Source organism: Mustela nigripes, chromosome 14, assembly GCF_022355385.1.
Source record: "Mustela nigripes isolate SB6536 chromosome 14, MUSNIG.SB6536, whole genome shotgun sequence".
NCBI lineage: Eukaryota > Metazoa > Chordata > Mammalia > Carnivora > Mustelidae > Mustela > Mustela nigripes.
This window is the reverse complement of record NC_081570.1, coordinates 42,210,276-42,236,022: the sequence shown is the minus strand read 5'-3', so window position 1 is coordinate 42,236,022 and position 25,747 is coordinate 42,210,276. Positions and strand designations below refer to the sequence as shown.

The following is a 25,747-nucleotide window of genomic DNA, read 5'->3' as shown; positions in this document are numbered from 1 at the left end:
GGCTCAGTGGGTTGGGCCGCTGCCTTCGGCTCAGGTCATGATCTCAGGGTCCTGGGATCGAGTCCCGCATCGGGCTCTCTGCTCAGCAGGGAGCCTGCTTCCGTGTCTCTCTCTCTCTGCCTGCCTCTCCGACTACTTGTGATTTCTCTCTGTCAAATAAATAAATAAAATCTTTAAAAAAAAAAAAAAAAAAGGAAAGAAAAAGACAAAATTATATAAAAACTAAGTTAAAAGGTACCCAAGGAAGGGCGGGTTTGAATAAAAATTTACTAAGGGGAAGAAACGTAAGAAAACAAGAAAGAAGTACAAAGGATCTTAGATTGAATGTTGATATGAAAAAAACGACAAAGATCCATGAGGCATCCACCTGAAGTTTCTGAGGGGAAAACAAACTATATTTAAAACTGTTAGCTAGGGGGCGCCTGGGTGGCTTAGCCAGTTAAGTGTCTGACTTCAGCTCAAGTCAGGATCTCAGGGTCCTGGGATGGAGCCCTACATCGGGCTCTTCACTCAATGGGGAGTCTACTTGTCCCTCTTCCTCTAATAAAATCTTAAAAAAGAGAAAAAAAACAAAAAACAAAAAAAGGGAGGAGCCTGGGTGGCTCAGTTGGTTGGGCATCTGCTTTGGGCTCAGGTCACGATCTCAGGGTCCTGGGATCGGGCCCTGCACTGGGCATCCTGTTCAGCAGGGAATCTGCTTTTCTCTCTCTCCCATCCCTCCCCCAGCTCGTGCTTTCTCTTTTGTGTTCTCTCTCAAATAAATAAAACCTTAAAAAATTAAAAAAACAAAAACAAAAAGCATATACAGAGAAAATTCCAAAATGACTGCATATACCCAAGAAAAGGCTCAGAAAAGACCTAAAAAGACCTTAAAATTTTTATCTCAGGCTACTACTTGGCAAAGTAGTAGAAAAGCCAAAACAAATATAGTAACAAAACAGCAAACCCTAAGGAAAGCAAACAATCTGATTTCTAGAATTACCATATATCAGTTTCAAATGTCCAGTTTTCAACAGGAAAAAAAAAATCCAAGGCATGCAAAGAAATAGAAAGGTACGGCTCATTCAAAAGAAAAAGAAATCAACAGCAACTGTCCTGTTTAAAACAAAAACAAAATAATCACAGATCTATTAGGAAAGATTTCCTGAAAATTTTCAGAGAACTAAAGAAGATATAGATAAAAATCAAGGAAATGATTTAAGAACAAAAGAGAAAAACCAACAGAGATAGAAAACATAGAAAAGAAAAAAATTATGGAGCTGAAAAGTACAATAACTGAAATGCAAAATTCACTGCAAAATTCACCAGGGGGATTCAAAGGCAGATTTGAATGGGCAGAAGAATCAGCCAACATGAAGAAAGGACCATGGAAATTATTGAGTAAGAAAAGGAAAAAGACCTAAAAAAAAGTGAATGGAACTTCAGGAACCTATGGAATACCAAAAAGCAGACCAAATTACACATTATGGGAGTCCCAGAAGAGAGAGAGAGAGAGAGGATTTGAAGAAAACATGGATGAAAACTTCCCAAATTTGATAAAAGACATGAATATGAACATCAGTGAACTCAAGAAGACTCATACCAAGACACATTATAATCAAATTTTTGAAAGCTAAAGACAGAGAAAATCTTGGAAGCAGCAAGAGAAAAGTGAGTCACAAACAAGGATGCTCAATACAATTATGTGCAGATTTCTCATAAGAAATTTTAAAGGCCAGAAAACATGGGCCAGTATGTTCAAATTGTTAAAAGAAAAAACAAACAAACAAAAAAACAAAACAAAAAAAACCCTGTCAACAAAGAATCCTATATCCAGAAAAACTGTCCTCCAAATGTGAGGGAGAAATCAGGACATTCCCAGATAAACAAAAGCCAGAGAAGGTGACTACCACTAGACCTGCCCTGTAAGAAATGCTCAAAGGATGGGACACCTGGGTGACTCAAGCAGTTGAGCACCTGCCTTAAGCTCGGGTTGTGATCTGGGAAACTGGGAGAGAGCCCTGCATTGGGCTCCTTGCTCAGCAGGGAGCCTGATTCTCCCTCTGCCTGCCTCTCCCACCACTTGTGCTCTTTCTCTTTCTCCCTTACAAGTAAATAAAAAATCTTTTTAAAAAAAGGAATGCTGCAGGGAATGCTCAAAGGAATCCTGCAGGGAAAAATAAAGTAACATTAGAGAATAAGAAGGAACCATACAAAGTAATAAGGATCTCAAAAAAGGTAAATACAAGGGCAACTTAAAAGGCTAGTGATATATTAAAACTGATTAGTAGGAGCCCCTGGCTGGCTCAGTGGATAGAGTACTCGACTCTTGATCTCAGTCATGGATTCAAGCCCCATGCTGGGCATACAAATTACTTAAAGAAACAAAAAACCAAAAACTGACTGGTAACTCTACATTTTGTTTTATACAGGATTTAAGAAACTAATACATTTTCAGGGCACCTGGGTGACTCAGTGGGTTAAGGCTGCCTTTGGCTCAGGTCATGATCTCAGGCTCCTGACATCAAGCCCCATATCGGGCTCTCTGCTCGGCAGGAAGCCTACTTCCCCCTCTCTCTCTGCCTGCTTGTGATCTCTGTCAAATAAATAAAATCTTTTAAAAAATAAAATAAAGAAACTAATATATTTTCTAAAAAATAATTACTCTAAAAGCTATTATTATAATTTACGTTTGTAACTGCAAATTTTGTTCTCTACATAATTTACAAATTTTATTTATTTGAGAGAGCAAGAGAACATGAGAAGGAGGGAGGGGCAGAGGAAGGGGGAGAAGCAGACTCTCCCACTGAGCTGGGAGCCCAACACAAGGCTCAATCCCAAGACCCTGAGATCATGACCTGAGTTGAAGGCAGATGCTTAATCAACTGAGGCACCCAAGTGCCCCTGTTTTCTACATAATTTAATAGGCAAAGGGATTAAAAAGAATTATCATTTTACACTTTGGGGCACTGAAAATGTATAATGACGTAATTTGGGGACATCATTGATTAAAAGGGCTGGGGATGAAGATGGAAATTAGCAGGGTTTTTTTTTTTTTTTTTTTAAGATTTTATTTATTTATTTGTCAAAGAGAGAGCGAGTGAGCACATGAAGACAGCATGGCAGGAAGAGACAAAGAGAGAAGCAGGCTCCCTGCTGAGCAAGGAGCCTGACGTGGGACTCGATCCCAGGACGCTGGGATCATGACCTGAGCTGAAGGCAGCTGCTTAACCTAACTGAGCGACCCAGGAGAACCGGAAATTAGCAGTTGTTGTTTTTTTTAATATTTTACTTATTTGATAAAGAGAGAGCACAAGTAGGCAGAGAGGCAGGCAGAGAGAGAGGAAAGAAGCAGGCTTCCTGCGGAGCAGAGAGCCCGACGCGGGGCTCGATCCCAGGTCCCTGAGACCATGACCCGAGCTGAAGGCAGAGGCCCCAACCCACTGAGCCACCCAGGTGCCCCCAAATTAGCAGTTTTTTATGTTACTGAAGTGAAGCTGATATAAATTCAAATTAGAATATTTTAATTTTAGGATATTAAATGAAATCTCCATGATAACTACAAAAAATAGTTATAGAATATACATACACAAAAGGAAATGAGAAAGGAGTGTAAACATTTCGCTATCAAAAAAAATCAGCTGGGGCACCTGGGTGGCTCAGTGGGTTAAGTCGCTGCCTTCGGCTCAGGTCATGATCTCAGGGTCCTGGGATCGAGTCCCGCATCGGGCTCTCTGCTCAGTGGGGAGCCTGCTTCCCTCTCTCTCTCTGCCTGCCTCTCTGTCTACTTGTGATCTCTCTCTGTCAAATAAATAAATAAAATCTTTTAAAAAAAGAAAAAATCAGCTAGAGGGGCACCTGGGTGGCTCAGTGGGTTAAAGCCTCTGCCTTCAGCTCGGGTCATGATCCTGGGGTCCTAGGATCGAGCCCCACATCAGGCTCTCTGCTTAGCAGGGAGTCTGCTTCTCCCTCTCTCTGTATGCCTGCCTCTCTGCCTACTTGTGATCTCTGTCAAATAAATAAATAAAATCTTTTAAAAAACATTAAAAAAAAAAATCAGTTGGAGTACCTGGGTGGCTCAGTCAGTTAAGCATTTGCCTTTGGCTCAGATCACGCTCTCAGAGTTCTGGGATAGAGTCCCATGTTGGGCTCCCTGCTTCTCCATCACCCTCTAACCCTCCCCTTGCTCTGTTCTGTCTGTTGCACTCTCTCTCTCAAATAAATAAAATCTTTTTTTTTTTTTTAAGATTTTGTTTATTCATTTGAGAGACAGAGATCACAAGCAGGCAGAGAGGCAGGCAGAGAGAGAGAAGGAAGCAGGCTCCCCTGCTGAGCAAGAGAGCCCAATGCGGGGCTCAATCCCAGGACCCTGGGATCACGACCCGGGCCGAAGGCAGAGGCTTTAACCCACTGAGCCACCCAGGTGCCCCAGACATTATATATTAATAAAAGGTTAAGTACAGCAAGAAGATATAAGCATAAACATTTATGCACCTAATTACAGACCATCAGAACATATTACATGAAACTGACAAAGGGAGAAACAGGGGCGCCTGGGTGGCTAGTGAGTTAAAGCCTCTGCCTTTGACTCAGGTCCATGATCCTTCGGTCCTGGGATGGAGCCCCGCCCCACATCCGGCTCTCTGCTCAGCGGGGAGCCTGCTTCCTCCTCTCTCTCTCTCTCTCTGCCTCCTTGTGATCTCTGTCAAATAAATAAATAAAATCTTTTAAAAAATGCTTAAGTTAAGAAGACAAGAAAAATCTCAAGTCAACAACTTACCTTTTCACAACTTAAGGAACAAGATAAAGAACAAATTAAACCCAAAACTAGCAGTGTGAAGGAAATAATGATTACAGTAGAGATCAATGAAATAAAGAATAGACAAATAACACAGAAAATTAGTAAAACCAAAAGCTGGTTCTTTGAATAAAATTGACAAGCCATTAGCTACCAGATGGACTGAGAAAAAAAGAAAGGCCTCAAAATACTAAAATCTGAAATGAATGTGGGGACATTCTTACCAATTTTAGAGAAATAAAGAAAAAATTGTAAGAGTATTATGAACAATTATGCCACAACAAATTGAATAACCTAGATGAAATGGACAAATATCTAGAAACAGAAAATTTTAAGAGACCTATAACTTAGTAAGGACAATCAATCAGTAATCCAAGATCTCCTGACAAAGAAAAGCCAGAACTGATGGCTTTGCTATTAAGTTCTAACAAACATCCAAGGAAGAACACCAATCCTTCATAAAATTTAACAAAAACTGAAGAGAAAACACTTCCTAATTCATTCTACAAGTACAGCATCACTCGATACCAAAGCCAGATAAAGATACTACAAGAAAATTACAGATAAATACACTTTATGAACAGTGATTCAGGATTCAACAAAATATAGACAAACTAAATTCAGCAGCATAGTAAATGGATTACATTCCATGGCCAAGGAGGATTTATTCCTGGAATGCAAAGATGGTTTAATATATGGATAGTGATATGGATAGCATATGGATAACATGAATAGTTAATGGACATTAACAGAACTAAGGGAAAAACCATGATCATTTCAATTGATGCAGAAAAAGCATATGACAACACCCTTTCATGGCAAAAACACTCAACAAACTGGAAATAGAAGGAAACGACCTTAGCTTAATAAAAGCCATGTATTTAAAAAAACCTGCAATGAAAATCATACTCAATGGTGGAAGACTGGAAGTATTTATTCTAAGATCAAGAACAAGACAAGGCTACCCACTTTCCTGACTTTCACTGAACATAGTACTGAAATTCTAGCTAGAGCAAATCAGGCAAGAAAATGAAATAAAAGACAACCAAATTGCAAAGGAAAAAGTAAAATTATCTCTGCAGATAATATTTCATATGCAGAAATCCCTAAAAACACACAAAAAAGCCAATAGTGCTATAAATAAACTTAAGAGTCGCAGGAAACAAAGCCAACACAGAAAAATCAGCTATATTTCGAGGCACCTGGGTAATTTCAGTCAGTTGAACATCCAACTCTTGGTTTCAGCTCAGGTCAGGATCTGAGGATCATGAGATGGGAGTCCCACACTGGGTTCCACACGTAGTGCTGAGTCTGCTTATGCATTCTCTCTCCAATCCCTCTGCCCCTCTCCCCACAGTCTCTCTCTCTTAAATGAATAAATCTTTTTTAAAAATCAGTTACATTTCTATACAATAACAAGTAACGATCTGCAAAGGAAATTATGAAAACAATTCCACTTACAACAATACAATAAAGTACTTAAGAATTAACCCAGAGGTGAAAGACTTACACAATGAAACTACTACAAAACACTGCTTAAGAAATGAAAAAAGACATAAACAGACAGACATGTTCACAGATCAAAAGACTTAAGATAACAATACTATCCAAAGTGACCTACATATTCAACATGATCCCTACCAAACTCTTAAGAATTTTATTTACCAAAACAGAAAAATCCATCCTAAATTCATATGAAGTTCCAAAGGACCCCAAATAGACACAGCTATCTTGAAAAAGAACAAAAATGGAGACGTCACCTTCCTAATTTCAAAACTTAACTACACAGCTACAGTAATCAAAACAGTGGTACTGGCATAAAGACAGACATACAGACCAATGGAACAGAACAGGAAACTCCAAAATAGGAAGCCCTTACATATATGGTCATATATGTAGTCAATGATTTTTGACAAGGTTGCAACAACCATTCAATGAGGAAAGGATAGTTTTTTCAAGAAACTGTGCTGAGTAAACTGAATATACACATGCAAAAGAATAAAGTTATGTGCCCCTACTTTGTATATATATAAAAAAATTAACTCCAAATGGATCAAAGACCTAAATATAAGACCCTAAAACTATACAACTCTAACAAGGAAACAGAGGGCAAAATCTTCATGACAATTCCCTGGGGCACCTGGGTGGCTCAGTTGGTTAAGCATCTGCCTTTGGTTCGGGTCTTAATCCTGGGGTCCTGGGATAGAGCCCTGAAGTGGAATTCCTGCTCAGTGGGGAATCTGCTTCTCCTCATGCTCATGCCTGCGCATGCGTGCTCTCTGTCTCTAACAAATAAGATCTTAAAAACAAACAAACAACTTCATGACAATGGATCTGACAATGATTTACTATATAGAATACCAAAAAACCAGCAACAAAAGGAAAAAATCTAAATATCGGACCTAAAGTGAAATTTTAAAGTAATCTCTATACTCAATGTGAAGCTTGAATTTATAATGCTGTGGTCAAGAGTCAGATGCTCTACCAACTGATCCAGCCAGGCACCCTGGACTTCATTATTTTTTTTTTAATTTTGTTCATCAAAATATATCAACAGAGTAAAAAAGCAACCCACAGAAAGGGAGAGATTATCAGAAAATCATATATCTGGTAAGGGATAATAAATTAATAGATACCTATACTCACAATATAGAGAAAACTCCTACACTCAACAACAAAAAACAAGCAACCCTACTCAAAAATGGGCAAAGGAGGGGTGGCTCAGTGGGTTAAAGCCTCTGCCTTCGGCTCGGGTCATGATACCAGGGTCCCTGGGATCAAGCCCTGCGTCGGGCTCTCTGCTCAGTAGGGAGCCTGCTTCTCCCTCTCTCTGCCTGCCTCTGCCTACTTGTGATCTCTGTCAAATAAATAAATAAAATCTTTAAAACAAAACAAACAGCGGGCAAAGGACTTGAGTTAACTCTTCTCCAAAGAAGACAAAGAAATACCCATCAAGCTCATGAAAACAAGCTTAAAAATCATTAATCCGTAGGGAAATGCATATCAAAACTTCAGTGAGATACCACCTCACCCCCACTAGGACTGTTACTATTCAAAAACAAAAAAAGAAAAAAAAAACACAGAAAATAACGTGTTGACAAGGATGCAGAGAAAATGGAATGTTTATGCACTATTTGTAGAAATATAAAATTGTATAACTGCTGTGGGAAACATGTGACAGTTCCTCAACAAATTAAAGATGGAATTACCATATGATCTAGCAATTCCACTTCTGCGTATATACCAAAAGAATTGGAAATCAGATCTCAAAAAGATTATCTGAATACCCTGGTTCGTAGAATTATTCACAATAGGTCGAAGCAACCCAAGTGTCTACTGACAATAAATGCACAAGGAAAATGTGGTATATACATAATGGATATTACTCAGCCTTAGAAAGGAAAGAAATGTTGCAATATGTTACAATAGGGATGAACCTTGAGGACACAGGCTAAGTGAAATAAGCCAATCACTAAAAGGCAAATACTGTAAGATCCCACTTACAGGAAGTACTTAGTCAAAATCATAGAAAAGTAGAATGGCCATTGCCCAGGGTATGGAGAAAAAGGGGAATTAAGGCGTTAGTGTTTAATGGGTATACAGAATTTGTTTTACAAGATGAAAAGATCTATGGAGATGGATGGTGGTAATGACTGCACAACTTCATGAAGGTATTTAATATCACTGAACTGTACATTTACCATCTTAAATTTAAAATGCTAAATGTTATGTTATGTGTAGTTTGCCATCCAAAAAATTTTTTAAAAGGATGGAAATACAGACACTTGGCAGGTCAGTTGGTACAGCATGTCACTCTTGGTCTCTGGGTCCTGAGTTTGGGCCCCACATTGGGGGAAGACATTACTTACAAAAAAAAAAAAAAAAAAAAAAATTTGAAGAATGGAAATATGAAATGACATGGGGTGATTTTCAAGACACATTGTTAGGTAACAAATGCGAAGTATCGACTGCATATTGTATTAAGAGGAGGAAATAAGAGAACCTAAGTACATCTGCCTAGTACCTTGATTATATCCTCAGTCTAAGAAAGAAAAAAGGAACTGCAAACAAATCAACTCTTTTTAGCAGGTTTGTGGTTTCCTATAAGTATAGCGATTGAGGAAACTCTTCTACATGGGCCGACGGTGCTAAGAACCAAATTCTCACTGTGGAAAAGAGAAACAAAATAATGGGGAAAGGCAAAGGAAAATAACGTGAGGATGGTCATTTGGAAGTTGGGTTTTTTTTTTAAAGATTTTTAAAATTTATTTATTTGAGAAGGAGATTCCACACTGAGTAGGGAGTCCAGTGCGGGACTCAATCCCAGGACTTCCGGATCATGACCTGGGCCAAGGGCAGTCACTTTTTTTTAAAAAAGAATTATTTATTTATTTGACACAGAGAGATCACAAGTAGGTAGAGAGGCAGGAAGGGGAGGGGGAGAAGCAAGCTCCCTGCTGAGCAGAGAGCCTGATGGGGTTCAATCCCAGGACCCTAAGATCATGACCTGAGCCGAAGGCAGAGGCTTAGCCCACTGAGCCATCCAGGCGCCCCCAAAGTCACTTAACCAACTGAGCCATTGAGACACCCTACACAAGTATTATTTTTAAGCTTATTTCACATATCTGTTAGCCCTGTTTGCCGAAAGGACTTAAAAACAAAGTGTACTAACAACAATGAGCATACCCAGTATTCAAATACTAGCTTCTTAATAAAAGGAACCAGGGCCCTAGCAGAAATGTCAGAAGGGCTAAAACAGGGAAGTGTAACAGACCTAGAACACCTCAATGTGCTAGAAAGTAAGGAAGTACTCAAAATAATAACAACGATTATAAGAATGGGAACATGTAAAAAGATAATACAGGAGCCGGTATGAAGGAGCTCTCATTGGCCAATCTGTAACAAACTGAGCATCAAAGTAATTAAGGGCAGTAATGAATGGTAACCCCCTGAAAACAACCAGAGGCAATGAGTTCATACTGACAATAGGCTAGACATAGAAGGAGAGACAGGGTTCTTCCTTATGGTAGGAAGCCTACTACTAAATGTAGAAAGGAGGGCCAGAGTTGGAAAATCATTACTTTGCAACAATTCCAGTAAAGACTGGTTCAGGTAAAAATCTTCAGTGGATGCTAAATCCAGATTAGTAAATTTGATGAGGACCAGGGTATTTGCATAGTCTTCAACTACCTTATATATCACTTACTACTTGCAAGAGAAAAAAAAATTACCTATATATAGTGTAGAGACAATACAATACTACACAGATAGTATTTTATCTACACTAGACATTTTATCTAATATCTGCTCAATACCTTACATGATAAAAAGAAAAATGACTTATGAGGGGTACTGTATGCTTCAGAATTTATATTCTTGAGACTGACACAACACCCTTCACACGGAATTGTGGCCAAAGACGAAGAACCTGATTATAAGGAAACATCAGACCAAACCCAAAATAAGGAACATCTATTCTTCAAAAAAATCAACAAAACAAAGCTAGTCTGTATTCCTCATAAATATCAATGTGACAAAGGACAGGAAAGACTAAGAACTCTTCTGGATTAAATTACAAAGCAACATGACAAATGAATGTAAAACTGACCCTGGCCTAATAGGAAAAATATTTTACAGAGGGCATAATTAGGATAATCAACACTGTAAATATGTACAGTAAGATTATATACAGTATGACATCAATGTTAAACTTCCTGAAATCTGATAACTGCATGGTGGCTATTAAGGAGAACATCACTGCTCTCAGAAAATACAAAATCAAGCATTAAGGGCTAGAGGGGCATGATATATGTAAGCCACTCTTGAATGGTTCAGAGAAAAATTGTATGTAGAAAGAGGATATGGCACAACAAATGTGGCAAATGTTTAAAATTAATGACCCACAAGTTAAAAATTATTTCAAAACAATTTTTAAACACTATACATTGTTTAACTGCCCAAGGACCTACATGCTAAGAATCTAAATAATGGATATATTCTAAAATTTTTAAAAGCTTTATGATTATCCAGATGTAAGACCTGAAAAGAAACAAAGGAGAAGCCACAGCAAGACCAAGTACACCAGACAGCTATTGCCTCCCCCTTTCTTCTCCTTGGCTTCCTGCAGATGCCATGACAAAACAATCTTCAGAAGGGATTCTTGCCACACCCCACCAAGGGATCAACAAGATTTCCTACCAAATGAAGATTTTGCATGGCTTTTAATACTAATGTAGGATATCCTTTGTGCCTATTTTATTTTATTTTTTTTCTTAAGGTTCCCACACTCAAGGGGGGACTTAAACTCATGACCCTGAGATCAAGAGTTGTATGCTCAAAAAAAAAAAAAAAAAAAAAGTTGTATGCTCTACTGACTTAAGCCAGCCAGGTACCCCACCCCTGCTTCTGCCTATGTTAAAAGAATTAAGTATATGTTGCCCATTCTAATTTGAGGTGAATAAGTATCTGTGGTCTTTGAAGGTCTTTGCTGACATTTAATTTTATCCATTTAAATGTAAGCAAATATTTCTTAAAGATTTTATTTATTTGCCAGAGGGAAAGAGCACAAGCAGGGGGAGAGACAGGCAGAAGAGAAAAGCAGACTCCCCGAGGAGAGCAGGGAGCCTGGTGGAACTCAATCCCAGGACCCTGGGATCATGACCTGAGCTGAAGGCAGTCACTGAACTGACTGAACCACGGAGATGTCCCTGTAAGCAAATTTTTGATCAGCTCAAACACTAAGATACTTAGTATACTTTGCATCTGACCTCAAACATATTTCCATTAAATAAAATGTTTCCTGAAACATACCTTTCTTTTTTTAAAGATTTTATTTATTTAGGGGCGCCTGGGTGGCTCAGTGGGTTAAAGCCTCTGCCTTTGGCTCGGGTCATGATCCCAGGGTCCTGGGATCCAGCCCCGCATCGGGCTCTCTGCTCAGCAGGGAGCCTGCTTCCTCCTCTCTCTCTGCCTGCTTCTCAGCCTACTTGTGATCTCCGTCTGTCAAATAAATAAATAAAATCTTAAAAAAAGATTTTATTTATTTATATAAAACAGAGATGCAGCAAGAGGGGGAACACAAGCAGGGGGAGTGGGAGAGGGAGAAGCAGGCTTCCTGCTGAGCAGGAAGCCAGTTTTGGAGACCCTGGGACCATAGCTTGAGTCAAAGGCAGATGCTTAACTGTCTGAACCACCCACTCGCCGCTAAAACATACCTTTTAAATTTGCCATACCATGGGGCGCCTGGGTGGCTCAGTGGTTTGGGCTGCTGCCTTTGGCTTGGGTCATGATCTCAGGGTCCTGGGATCGAGCCCCGCATCGGGCTCTCTGCCCTCTCTCTCTCTCTCTGCCTGCCTCTCTGCCTACTTGTGATCTCTGTCTGTCAAATAAATAAATAAAATCTCTATAAATAAATAAATAAATAAATAAATAAATAAATAAATAAATTTGCCATGCCTTACACTCCCCATAAGGCTGGCTTAAGATCTTTAGAGTTTCTTAGTAGCGGGAGAATTGCGGTCTCTCCTCTCCATCCCAACAATATCTAAAACTGTGTATGATACCTAATTTTAAATTTTCAAAATAAACTAAACTTACATGTACACCAGGTTAAGTTTACTGAAACATAATTTCCCATTTTCTTTTGGTGTACCCACTCTAACAGTATCTTAACTACATGCATAATCCGTCTATAGAATATTCCAGCATTTGTCCCATATTATTGCATATACCAACAGTTTATGTGCTAAAGAACAATTATTCCACCGACTGCTACAGTCTTTTTATCACTGAGACACTAAATGCTATTAATCTTAAATAGGCCTACGTACACACACTCCTGGTAAACAATGCTCTACATGCTTAATCTGTAAGTTCCCATTATTATCTCTATTCAAGCCTAATAATATAACTGATGGTTTCCAGCTTCATTGGACATGCTAGAAAATTAAAAGGACTAGGGTGCCTGGGTAGCTCAGTGGGTTAAAGCCTCTGCCTTCAGCTCGGGTCATGATCCCAGGATCCTGGGATTGAGCCCTGCATTGGGCTCTCTGCTCTGCAGGGAGCCTGCTTCCTCCCCTCTCTCTGCCTGCCTCTCTGCCTACTTGTGATCTCTGTCTGTCAAATAAATAAATAAAATCTTAAAAAAAAAAAAAAAAAGAGGGCACCTGGGTGGCTCAGTGGGTTAAAGCCTCTGCCTTTGGCTCGGGTCATGATCCCAGGGTCCTGGGATCGAGCCCCACGTCGGGCTCTCTGCTCTGCAGGAAGCCTGCTTCCTCCTCTCTCTCTCTGCCTGCCTCTCTGCTTACTTGTGATCTCTGTCTGTCAAATAAATAAATAAAATCTTTTAAAAAAAAAATTAAAAAATTTTTTAAAAATTTAAAAAAAAAAAAAAGAAAGAAAGAAAAAGAAAACTAAAAGGACTTCACGGGCTCCTGGGTGATTCAGTTGGTTGAATGTCAGACTCTTCATTTCAGCTCAGATCCTGATGTCACAGGTCATGATACTGAGGCCTGTGTAGGGCTCCATGCTCAGTGGGAGTATGCTTGGATATTCTCTTCCTCTGACCTTTCCCCTACTCACGTGTGTTCTCTAAAATAAACAAAATATTTTTTAAAAATATAAAAGGACTCCAAAATACAATTGCTATTTTCATCAAAAGAATAAAAATGTGAAAATAGCTCTCTCCTTTTCTACGCCATCATGGTGCGTGCAGCTGACTACCCTTTGCTATGTCTTCTCACAAGACGTTCAGGATCAAGCAATTCTTGGCCAAGAAACAAAAGCAGAAGCGTCCCATTCCCTAATGGATTCTGATGAGAACTAGTAATAAAATCCAGTACCAATGCCAAGAAGAGGCACTGAAGAAGAACAAGGCTGGGTCTAAAGAGATTACACATGAGATGGCACACAAATTTATGCTGAATGAAGGTCACCAGCTCGTATCCTATCACTCTGTAAATATCACTACTACCTGAAGAACAGACATGTTTTATTGAGGGCTGATTTTTCTGTCACTATGCTTCTGCACCAGTAGGCTTGTCCAGTAAGTATGTGAGAGACCTTTTATGGGGGGTGGGATAAAAATGTGAAAACAACTGGGGCACCCCTATGGCTCAGTCGATGGAGCACATGACTCTTGATCTTTGGGCTGTGAGTTTGGGCCCCATGCTGGTCACAGTAAGTAAATAAGCAAATAAATAAATAAATAAAAATCAATGACTGAAAAATCATTTTACTCTCTCACCCTAGAAGGAATTACATATGGTGTAATTACAAAGCATTTTAAACCAGTGGTTCTGAACCTTTGCTGCACATTAGAATTACCTGGGAACTTTCAAAATCTTGATGCCCATGCCAAGTCCCAGTCCAATTAAATTAGAATCTCCGGGAGATCAGACACAGGCATCAGTACATTTCAATACGTCCAAAGTGATTACAATGTACAACCAAGATAGAGAACCATTGTTTGAAAAAAGAAATATTCGAGGGGCGCCTGGGTGGCTCAGTGGGTTAAAGCCTCTGCCTTCAGCTCAGGTCATGATCCCAGGATCCTGGGATCGAGCCCCGCACCTGGCTCTCTGCTTCCTCTGTGCCTGCCTCTGCTTACTTGTGATCTCTGTCTGTCAAAAAATAAAGAAAAAAAAAAAAAGATATTCGGGGCGCGTGGGTGGCTCAGTGGGTTAAAGCCTCTGCCTTCGGCTTAGGTCACAATCCCAGCGTCCTGGGATCGAGCCCCACATCAGGCTCTCTTTCCCCCTCTCTCTCTGCCTGCCTCTCTGCCTACTTGTGATCTCTGTCTGTCAAATAAATAAATCTTTTTTTTTTCTAAAGAAATATCCTGAAACATAAATATTTAAGTATATACTGTTCTAAAAACAGCACCATGAGTGCTTGCTTCAGCAGTACATATACTAAAACTGGAACAATACAGGGAAGATCGGCACGGCCCCTACAAAAGGATAATATGCAAATTTATAAAGCATTTCACATTTTAAAAAATAAAAATATATAGCACCATGACTGGTTATAAACTTATTCTGGCAGTGTTCAATACTTTTTTTTTTAAGGATTTGTTTATCTGAGAGAGATACAATCAGCACAAACACGAGTGTGCCAGCGGGAGGAGAGGCAGAGGCGGGGGAGAGAATCTCAAGCAGACTCCCCACTGAGCAAGGAGCCTGACACAGGGCTCAATCCCACAACCCTGAGATCATGACATCAGCCAAAACCAAGAGTTAGTTAGACACATAACCAACTGAGCTACCCAGAAGCCCTGTCAAAACTTTTTTTAAAAACCTTTTCAAAATTGTTTTCTCTCATACCTTTACCAAAAATGTCGATCACCCACCTTACTAATTATATTTAGCTGTTACTAGAGGTAAACAACACAAGTTTTAGAGTCACAAAGACTTGGATACAAGTCCTAGCTCTACCATTTAATATGTAGTTATATGATTAGTTTAACCTCTGAGCTTCCAAATCCTCATCTGTAAAATGGAAAGATTAAAGAGGAAAAGAACGTGCACAGTGTGACATCCTGTACATAGGAAGGAATGTATAAATGGCTATACTTATCATACCAAACTAGACTAGAAGACCTGGAGGCCAGGACCATATCTTGTTTAAGGCCATAATTTCCGAACCTAGCACATGGTAGCTACATAGGAATTACTGTTAAGCTCCTTGAGGATTTTTTATCTGTCTCTGTAACCCTAATACCTCATGTACATTCTTATAGAAAACAAAAGCCTAATAAAGTTCTGGACAAAGGAAACAAACTTATTTCAGATAGAAAACAAACCCTCAAGCCTTGCTTTGCAGTAAAGAAGTCAGAATAACCAGCATCCGTAGCCAACAGTCCCACAAACTGCATCGCAGGCCGCTGCCGTATAAACAGTTCTACAGCTCCATCGGTGATGCAACTGCCCCCTGAAATATCCAGTGACACAATATGGGGCAGAATATCCTTTTGCTGCAGCAAATGAAAAGCTAAATCTGATTTGAGTTGCCTGTGATCAGAAATATCAAGGTGAAGCAGACATTTAAGTTCTCTAATAACTGCAAGAATTTGTGGTTTGGTCATAGTCAGACATTTCAGATAGTGCATTGTCAGAGATTTGAGTCGATCCTTACACATAAGGAGTGCAGAGATGTTAGTGACCAGAGTACTGGAGATATCCAAGCTTTCCAGTTTTGGTAACTTAGCAACATTAGCCAGGTCTTCACTATGAAAACAAACATTGAAAACACTTAAAATGCGAAGACCAGTGAGCTGACCAAAGAATAGCAGTCTTGAATCTCGAGGGATGCTTGCCGAGTCCAACAGGAGACACCGAAGGTTTTGCTGGATCCAGCTATTGCTGCAGAGTCCACTTATGATGTCTGGGATTAGGAGGTCAGTGTGCACGGCAGTGGCATCTAGCTCAAGGACTCTGTGATGGCAGAAGGCTTTTGTGAATGCAGCTGCTGAGATTTTAGCTTTTTGAATATTGACCAGCTTCAGTTTCATCTGGTTGCCTTGGAAAATGCTTGCTGTTCTATCAGTCAGCTTGCCTATAAGAGAACCAAAACCAGCTTGTAATAACAACTAAATCTCTTGCCTTTTCCAGGAGGTATTGTGGCCATTGAACAATGATGGATGCTAATAGTAACAGTGACTATATTTACTGCTTACTTTGTGCCAAGCATTCTTCTAAACCCTTTACTCAGGCTACTTCATTTATTCTTTATAATATCATAATAATACTATAATACTATTATTATTACTAACATAACTGAGGAAACTGGAGCTTAAAAAGGTTAAGTCACTTGCTCCAAGTCAAAATATGTGTCAGAATCAGGAAACAAAACCAGCTCAACTCCAGAGCCCATAGTTTTGTCCATGGTAACCTGGTTCACAAAAAAACAAAACAAAACAAAAAATGAAAGAAAGAAAATAGGTAAACAAGTACAGGATATATAATATACAAATAACACTATTAATGATTACTTCTAACCAAATTAATCAACAGCCTCTGATAAGTCACTTACCTCTGTGGGCCTCATTTTCCTCATCTATAAAATAAATGGGTCATACCAGATTTTACTTAGAAAAGATTTACTAAACATCTTCTATGTGTGAGATCGTGTGTTAAGTAATGGGCACAAAAGGTAATTACACCCCTGTTGACCACAAGGAATTCACATGCAGTAGTGATTTGCACCAGCTATTGAACTAGTACAGATGATATTAACTTTGGAAAAAGTTCTGAAGACTAAATATAAGTTTAGGGGAGTGGGGGGAGAATATGAAGGGCAGAAGAAGGTATCAAACACAAGGAGGCACAGAGCAGGTTATTTGAAGACCCTGAGTAGATCAACACTATTGGAACACAGTGGTGTAAAAGTTACAAAGGAAAGTGGAAAGGAAGGTAAAAGGCAGATGGGGCCTGTACACAAAGCTAGGAAACTCAAACTTTTAGCCTATGGGACAACTCCGTTTTGAAGCAGAAAAAAAAAAAATGGTCACAATTCTATTTTTAGAAATACTGGGGCGCCTGAGTGGCTCAGTCAGTTAAGTATTTGCTTTTCGTTCAGATCATGATCCCAGGTCTTGGGATCAAGTCCCACCGGGCTCCCTGCTCAGCAGGGGAGTCTGCTTCTCCCTCTTTCTCTGCCCCTCCCCTGCTCGTTCTCTCTCTCTCTAATAATAAAATCTTAAAATTGAAAAGAAAGACCAATCATGTGACTATAAAATAATAAGAATGGTGTTTGGTGGGAGTGAGATGGGGCAAGATATTATTAAAGGTTTTCATAATGCAGGGCGCCTGGGTGGCTCACTGGGTTAAAGCCTCTGCCTTCAGCTCAGGTCATGACCCCAGGGTCCTGGAATCGAGCCCCACATCGGGCTCTCTGCTCAGCAGGAAGCCTGCTTCCTCTTCTTTCTCTGCCTGGTTCTCTGCCTATTTGTGATCTCTGTCTGTCAAATAAACAAATAAAACCTTTTAAAAAAAAAGAGAGAAAGAAACAAAAGAGCAAAGGGGAAAAAGGAGAGGCAAACCAAGAAAAAGATTTTTGGGACAGCTGGGTGGCTCAGCAGAGTGTCCAACTCTTGATTTTGGCTCAGGTTGTCAGGTCGTGATCTCAGGCATGAGATCAATTCCCATGGCAGGCTGGCCCGGGGTGGGGAACATACTTGGGATTCTCTTTCTCTCTCTCAAAAGAAACAAAAGGAAAAAGAAAAGAAAAAAAAAAAGAAACAGACTCTTAACTATAGAAAACAAAATGATGGCTACCAGAGGAAAGGCAGGGAAAGATTATAAATATGGGCTGGGGATTTAGGAGGGCACTTGTGATGAGCACTGGGCGATGTATGAAGTGCTGAATCACTAAACTGTACACCTGAAACTAGTATGACACTGTATGTTAATAAACGGAATTTAAACAAAAACTTAAAAAAATGCAAGTGTTCTAAAGGAAACAAGAACATAATACAGGGTAAGGAAAGAAAAAAGGATGACAAAAATCTTCTGTCTCTCTGTGGAGTTCAAGGAATGTTTTAAACTAAGACCTAAAGGACGTAAAAGATAAAAGTCACTGTGATTCTAGATGGAAGGAAGAGCTAAAATTCTGATATGGGAAACTAGTAGGCTTTTTCTGTGAAATGAGAGGAAACCAATTAGGCTAAAGCACAGCTGAGGAAGGGGATACCAGCATCTGAGAGGTTCGAGACAGAAGCAAAAGTCAGATCTTGCAGACCAGGGCAAAGAACTGACATTTCATCCTAAGTACAAGAAGAAGCCTTTCAAGGGTGAAAGAAGGTGTGGCTGGATCTGTTAAGAGGGCTGTTTGCTATGTGGCAGAGCTTGGCAAGGGGCAAAAATGGAGGGCACCGGGGTGCCTGGGTGGCTCAGTGGGGTAAAGCCTCTGCCTTTGGCTTGGGTCATGATCTCAGGGTCCTGGGATCGAGCCCCACACATCGGGCTCTCTGCTCAGCAGGGAGACTGTCTCCCCGCGCCCCCCGCCGCCCCTCTGCCTGCCTCTCTGCCTATCTGTGATCTCTGTCTGTGAAATAAATAAATAAAATATTTTTTTAAAAAAATGGAGGGCACCTGTGAGGTCACGAGAGAAAAGAGAAAGGTGTCATTAATAGGAGCTAAGAGGAAAAAGAATGTTCAAGATAAGATATTTTGAAGGTAGAAAATGTTTCAACAGAACCAAGAAGAGAAAAATGAAAAATGACCCTTCCTAAGTCACTGAACAGGAGGTATACGGCCAACTCATTTTGGAGATGGGGGAAACAGCAGTGTAACAGCGGTTTTAACAGAAAACCTAGATGCTTTATAGGAACAAAGGACTTAATACCAGATAGAGCTGCAGGGAGTGCCACCAGCCAACAGCCCTCATCTATGGGATATTAGCTGAAAAGAATTGCCTCACCCAAGGTCACACCATTTCCCATGCAGACCCATATCCAAAACTGAACTGGGAGGTATAAAAGTCTTGTCCTCACAGTCCAAATTTACACAGATCTAGTAGTTGTTCCACCTTCAGGATTCCCCAAAAGATCAGCTGAAGCATTCTAAATTCTATAGAGTTTAAACCTATGAGACTAAAGAATAAACACTTGGAATTAACTGGCATAAGGACAGTATTTAAAGATATGGAAGGAGCACCTGGGTGCCTCAATGGGTTAAGCCTCTGCCTTTCGGCTCAGGTCATAACCTCAGGGTCCTGGGATTGAGCCCTGCATTGGGCTCTCTGCTCAGGAGGGAGCCTGCTTCCCTCTCTCTCTGCCTGCCTCTCTGCCTACTTGTGATCTCTGTCTGTCAAATAAATAAATAAAATCTTAAAAAAATAATAAAATAAAAAATAAAAATAAATTTAAAAAAATTTTAAAACTGTGGGATGAAGATATGGGAATGAAAGAGAAGGAGCAAGGACAAAGTACTGAAAACATCTACATTTAAGGTCAGTAGAATGAGGAATAAGTCATAATACCAAATAACAGCTGCTGAATGTTCTAAACATTCTAGATACATTAACTCTCTAAATGCTCCTAAAACCCAATGAGGAAGGGATTATTATTAATCACATTTTACAGATGAGTTGAAGCACAGGAAAGTTAAGTAACTGGCCCATGAAAATATACCTAATAGCCATGACAGTATACAAACCCAAAAGGTCTCACACCAGAACCAGAACTCTTGCACCTTAATTTGTTCTGCCTTTCAAAGAAGCTGAATAAGGAGACAGATTAGCAGCAGCCACTGAGGTAAAAGAAAACCTGAAGCAGAATATGATGACTGAACAGCTCAGAAAAGAAGGACAGTATACACAGGACACATCCTGGATATGTGGTTCTGAGTACTGTGCTGGGAACTCTGGGGAATCAGAGTAGCAGTGGTAGCTAAAGAAAAAAAAGACCTACGGAATGTTCAAAGTCAGATGAGTACCCAAGATGGAACCTCAAGGAACACAGAACACTTAAGGTACATACAGAAAAACAACAGCATACAAAGGAAATTGTGGAAGAGTAAACAATGATACAAGGTGGGGGGGGGATAGAGAAAAATGAAATACCCAGGACACATGGGTGGCTCAGTCAGCTGAGCCATGACCTCCAGCTCAGGTCATGATCCCAGGGTCCTGGGATCGAGTCCTGCATCGGGATCTTCGCTTGGTAGGGAGCCTGCTTCTCCCTCTGCCTGCTATTCTCCCCTTTGCCTGCTGCTCCCCCACTGCATGTGCCCTCTCTCCCTCTGTCAGATAAATAAACAAAATCGTAAAAAAAAAAAAAAAGAAAAAGGAAAACGAAATACTCTAAATCAGAAAGGTCAAGAGTAATTAATACTAAAAATCAAAGCTACAAGAATCCTCTATGATTTAATGAACCTAGGCAATGCTCATTTATGGCCACCTAAGTCACAAAACCAGACAACCAAACTTAATTAGCCCCCTTAAGGAAGTATAGGGCCCTACCAGAAACATAAAACCTGAATCTGATGAAGCCTCTACATCTACTTCCAATTTGGAGGAATTACAAGGATCAAAGGAACAATCAAAAAATCATAGCACTGTCACTCCACATCACTCGGCATCAGGGAAATACAAATCAAAACCACAATGAGGTATCACCTCACACCAGTCAGAATGGCTAAAATTAACAAGTCAGGAAATGACAGATGCTGGCAAGGATGCAGAGAAAGGGGAACCCTCTTACACTGTTGGTGGGAATGCAAGCTGGTGCAAACACTCTGAAAAACAGCTCGGAGGTTCCTCAAAATGTTGAAAATAGAACTACCCTACGACCCAGCAACTGCACTACTGGCTATTTACCCTAAAGATACAAATGTAGTGATCCGAAGGGGCATGTGCACCTGAATGTTTATAGCAGCAATATCTACAATAGCCAAACTATGGAAAGAACCTAGATGTCCATCAACAGATGAATGAATAAAGATGTGGTATATATACACAATGGAATACTATGCAGCCATCAAAAGAAATGAAATCTTGCCATTTGTGACGACGTGGATGGAACTAGAGGGTATCATGCTTAGCGAAATAAGTCAAGTGGAGAAAGACAACTATCATATGATCTCCCTGATATGAGGAAGTGGAGATGCAACATGGGGGGTTAAGGGGGTAGGAGAAGAATGAAGGAAACAAGATGGGATTGGGAGGGAGACAAACCATAAGCGATTCGTAATCTCACGAAACAAACTGAGGGTTTCTTGGGGGGAGGGGTCTGGGAGAGGGGGGTGGGTTATGGACATTGGGGAGGGTATGTGCTATGGTGAGTGCTGTGAAGTGTGTAAACCTGGCAATTCACAGACCTGTAGCCCTGGGGATAAAAATACATTATATGTTTATAAAAAGTTTAAAAAAAAATTAAAAAGGAAAAAATCATAGTGCTGTCAAACAATGGCAAAATCCAGACTGGAAAAACTCTACATAACAAACCACCATGGTTTCTCGGAAAAAAATAACTGGAAAATCCTCAAACGTATGGAAATTAAGCAACATATGTCTTTTTCTTTTTTCTTTTTTCTTTTTTTAAGATTTTATTTATTTTTTTATTTGAAGGAGAGAGACACAGTGAGAGCAGAAACACAAACTGGGAGTGGAGAGGGAAGTAGACTTCCCGCTGAGTGGAAGAGCCTGATGCAGAGCTCGATCCCAGTACCCTGGCAACATGCCCTAGCCAAAGGAAGACAATTAACGACTGAGCCACCCAGGCAGCCCATAAGCAACATACTTCTAAATAAACATATGGATCGAGGAAGAAATCTCAAGAGAAATTTTAAATGTTGAACTACATTAAGATACAACTTATCAAAATTTGTGGGATAAAGTAAAATCAGTGCTTAGAGGGAAAGTTATAGTTCTGAATACATACATTAGAAAAGAAAGATCTAAAATCAATCATCTAGGGGCACCTGGGTAGCTCAGTGGGTTAAAGCCTCTGCCTTCGGCTCAGGTCGTGATCCCAGGATCCTGGGATAGAGCTCCAATGGGGAGCCACACTGGGCTCTCTGGATTGGGTTTCGGCTCAGGTAATGATCCTGAGTCCTGGGATCAAGCCCCCTGTCACGCTCTCTGCTCGGCAGGGAGTCGGCTTCAGCCTGTGACCCTCCCCCTTCTTGTGCTCACTCTCTCTCTCTCTCTCTCTATCTCTCAAACAAATAAATAAAATCTTAAAAAAAAAAAAATCAAGCTAACTGGGGCACCTGGGTGGATCAGGTGGTTAAACATCTGCCTTTGGCTCAGGTCATGATCCCAGGTTCCTGGGATCAAGTTCTATATCAGGCTCCTTCCTAAACGAGGAGCCTGCTTCTCCCTCTGCCTGCCTCTCCCCCTGCTTGTGCTAGCACTCATTTTCTCTCTGACAAATAAAAAAAAAACAAAATCTTTTAAAAAGGGGGCGTCTCTCCCTCTGCTCCTCCCTCTGCTCCTCCCCCTGCTCACAGGTACTTGTTCTCCCTCTCTCAAATTTAAAGAAAAGAATTTTGGAAGATTTTAACTTATTTATTGGAGACAGGGAAGAGAAGGGAGGGGCAGAGGGAGAAGGGGAGAGAGAGACCCTGCTGAACACTGACCCTGATATGGGGCTTGATCTCACAACCCTGAGATCATGAGCTGAAATCAAGAGTAAGATGCTTAACCGACTGAGCCACCCAGACATCCAATAAATAAAATCTTAGAACAAAACAAAAAACCTCCCCACACAGGGGTACACAGTGGCTCATTTGGTAGAGCATGTAACTCTTGATCTCAGGGTTGAATTCAAGCCCCACAGTGGGCCTAGAGAGATCACTTAAAAAAAAAACAAAAACAAAAAACTACCCACACAAAGAGGCCACAAGGGCTTCACTGGTGAAATCCACCAAACATTTAAAGAATACACAACAATTCTTCATAAATTCTTCCAAAAAAAAACAGAAGAAGGAACACCTCTCAACTCCTGCCATATCCACATAAAGATATCACAAAAGCAGAATATAACAGACCAATATCCTTAAAATAATGGCAAATCTCAAAAACAAAAACAAAAACAAAACAAAAAACCTCACCCAAATAACAGCAAACCATCTAGCAACATACAAAAGAGTTATACACCATGCCCAGGTGGGATTTAGCCCAGGAAAACAAGACTGTATTAATATCCAAGAAGGAATTAAGATAATACACTATATTAATAGAATAAAAAACAAAACCCCCATGAGCATTTTAACATAAAAAAAAAAAAAAAAAAAGCCAACACTTTCCCTGATGAAAATGTCCAACAACTAAAATAGAAGGAAACCTCCTCAGGCTGTTAAGGGCACCTACCAAAACCCCAAAACTAACATACTTAATAGAGAAAGACTAGATGCTTTCCCCCGAGACTGGAAAAAGATAAGCATATCCATTTCAATACTTCAATACTTCAACATTGTATTGTAGGCTCTAGTCAGGAAACTGGACAAGAAAACTAAATAAAAGGCATCCAAAACAGAAAGAAAGAAGTAGAACTATGTTCATTGCTGATGACAGCATCTTGTAATAACAAATCCTAAGGAATCCACTAAACAACTATTAGAATTTTTTTTTAATGGTGAAAACAATGAAATTCATTTTATTACATACCTTTGATTAGGTGAATGCTTTCTGCATTCACTATGCAGAATAACCACAGTCCTACTGTCCTGGACTTACCCTAAACCTACCCCAATTAGTGCCACTGAACTCCAGGCTGATTGGTTGCTTAGCATAATGCACTGTTTTTGTTTTGCTTTTTTAACAACGAATTAATGAGCTCAGAAAGTTTCCAGTATGTATGATCAACAACAACAACAACAAAATCAATTGTAGGGGAACCTGGCTGGCTCAGTTAGTAAAGCATGCAACTCTAATGTTGGGGTTGTGAGTTCGAGTCCCACATTAGGTGTGGAGCCTACATTAAAAAAAAAAAAAATGGTAGGGCATCTGGGTGGTTCAGTTGTTAGGCATCTATCTGGGATTGAGCCTGCCTCGGGCTCCTTGCTCAGCAGAAAACCCGCTTCTCCCTCTCCCCCTGCTTGTGTTCCCTCTCTGTCAAATACATAAATCGTTTAAAAATAACAAATAAATAAATAAATAAAATGGTATTTATGTACACTAAAAATGAACAATCCAAAAAATGAAATTAAGAAAGCAATTCCAAGGATGGCCGGGTGGCTCAGTCAGTTAAGCGTCTGCCTGGGCTCAGGTCATGATTCCAGTGCCCTGGGATGGAGTCCAGAGTCGGGCTCCTGACTCACTCTCTGCCCCTCCCCCTGCTCATACTCTTTCTCGCTCTCAAATAAATAAATAAAATCAAGAAAGGAAGGAAGGGAGGAAGGAAGGAAGGAATTTTATGTAAAATAGTATTAAAAGAATAAAATACTGGGGCACCTGGGTGGCTCAGTGGGTTAAAGTCTCTGCCTTCGGCTCAGGTCATGATCCCAGGGTCCTGGGATCAAGCCCCACATCTGGCTCTCTGCTCAGCAGGGAGCCTGCTTTCTCCTCTCTCTCTCTGTCTGCCTCTCTGCCTACTTGTGATCTCTGTCTGTCAAATAAAAAAAAAAAAACTTAAAAAAAAAAAAAAAAAGAAAAGAAAAGAATGAAATACTGAGGTGCCTACGAGGCACAGTGATTAAGTGTCCAACTCTTGATTTCAGCTCAGGTCATGATCTCAGGGTCAAGAGATCGAGTCCTACATGGAATCCCTGCTTGGGATTTTCTCTCTCCCCCCTCTCCTCTACTCTCCCCCTGTCCCCTCAAGAGCTTGTGCATGTGTGCATGCTCTCTCTCTCTCTCTCGCTCTCAAAATAACCAAAAACAAAACAAAATTTAAAAAATAAAAAAATATTTTAAGATTTTATTCATTTATTAGAGAGAGAGCATAAGCAGAGGGAGAGGCAGAGGGAGAGAGAGAGGAAGAAGCAGACTGTCTGCTAAGTAGCCTGATGTCGGGCTCGATCCCAGGACTCCAAGATAATGACGTGAGCTGAAGGTAGATGTTTAACTGACTGAGCCAAAAAAAATAAATTTAATAAAAGTGTAAAACTTACATGCATAAACTAAAAAACACTATTGAAAGATATTTTTTAAAAGAAAAAAAAGAAAGAGAATGCCTGGATGGCGGGGCTTGATCCCAGGACCTTGGGATCATGACCTGAGCTGAAAGCAGACACCTAACTGACTGAGCCACCCAGGTGCCCCACAGCGGGATTCTTTGTAGAAAGTGACCAACTGGGATGGGTGCCTGGGTGGCTCAGTCCATTAAGGGTCCTGGGAAGGGGCGCCTGGTTGGCTCAGTGGGTTAAAGCCTCTGTCTTTACCACAGGTCATGGTCCCAGGATCCTGGGATCGAGCCCTACATTGGGATCTCTGCTCGGTGGGGAGCCTGCTTCCCACCCTCTCTCTCTGCCTGCCTCTCTGCCTACTTGTGATCTCTGTCTGTCAAATAAATAAATAAAATCTAAA

At 40.3% G+C, this 25,747-nt stretch overlaps 1 protein-coding gene and 1 non-coding gene across 2 annotated transcripts in view; one reads left to right on the top strand and one right to left on the bottom strand.

The window, feature by feature from the left end:
- ZYG11A (zyg-11 family member A, cell cycle regulator) overlaps positions 1–25,747 on the bottom strand; it is an 83,918-nt gene that overhangs the window by 34,771 nt on the left and 23,400 nt on the right. The window contains exon 3 of the mRNA XM_059374761.1: positions 15,579–16,330. Coding sequence (XP_059230744.1) covers positions 15,579–16,330 — 752 coding nt within the window. The remainder of the gene's footprint in view (positions 1–15,578; positions 16,331–25,747) is intronic.
- Positions 14,665–14,771, top strand: LOC132002316 (U6 spliceosomal RNA). Its single transcript, XR_009399816.1, has one exon. It is a non-coding gene; the product is annotated as a U6 spliceosomal RNA (small nuclear RNA).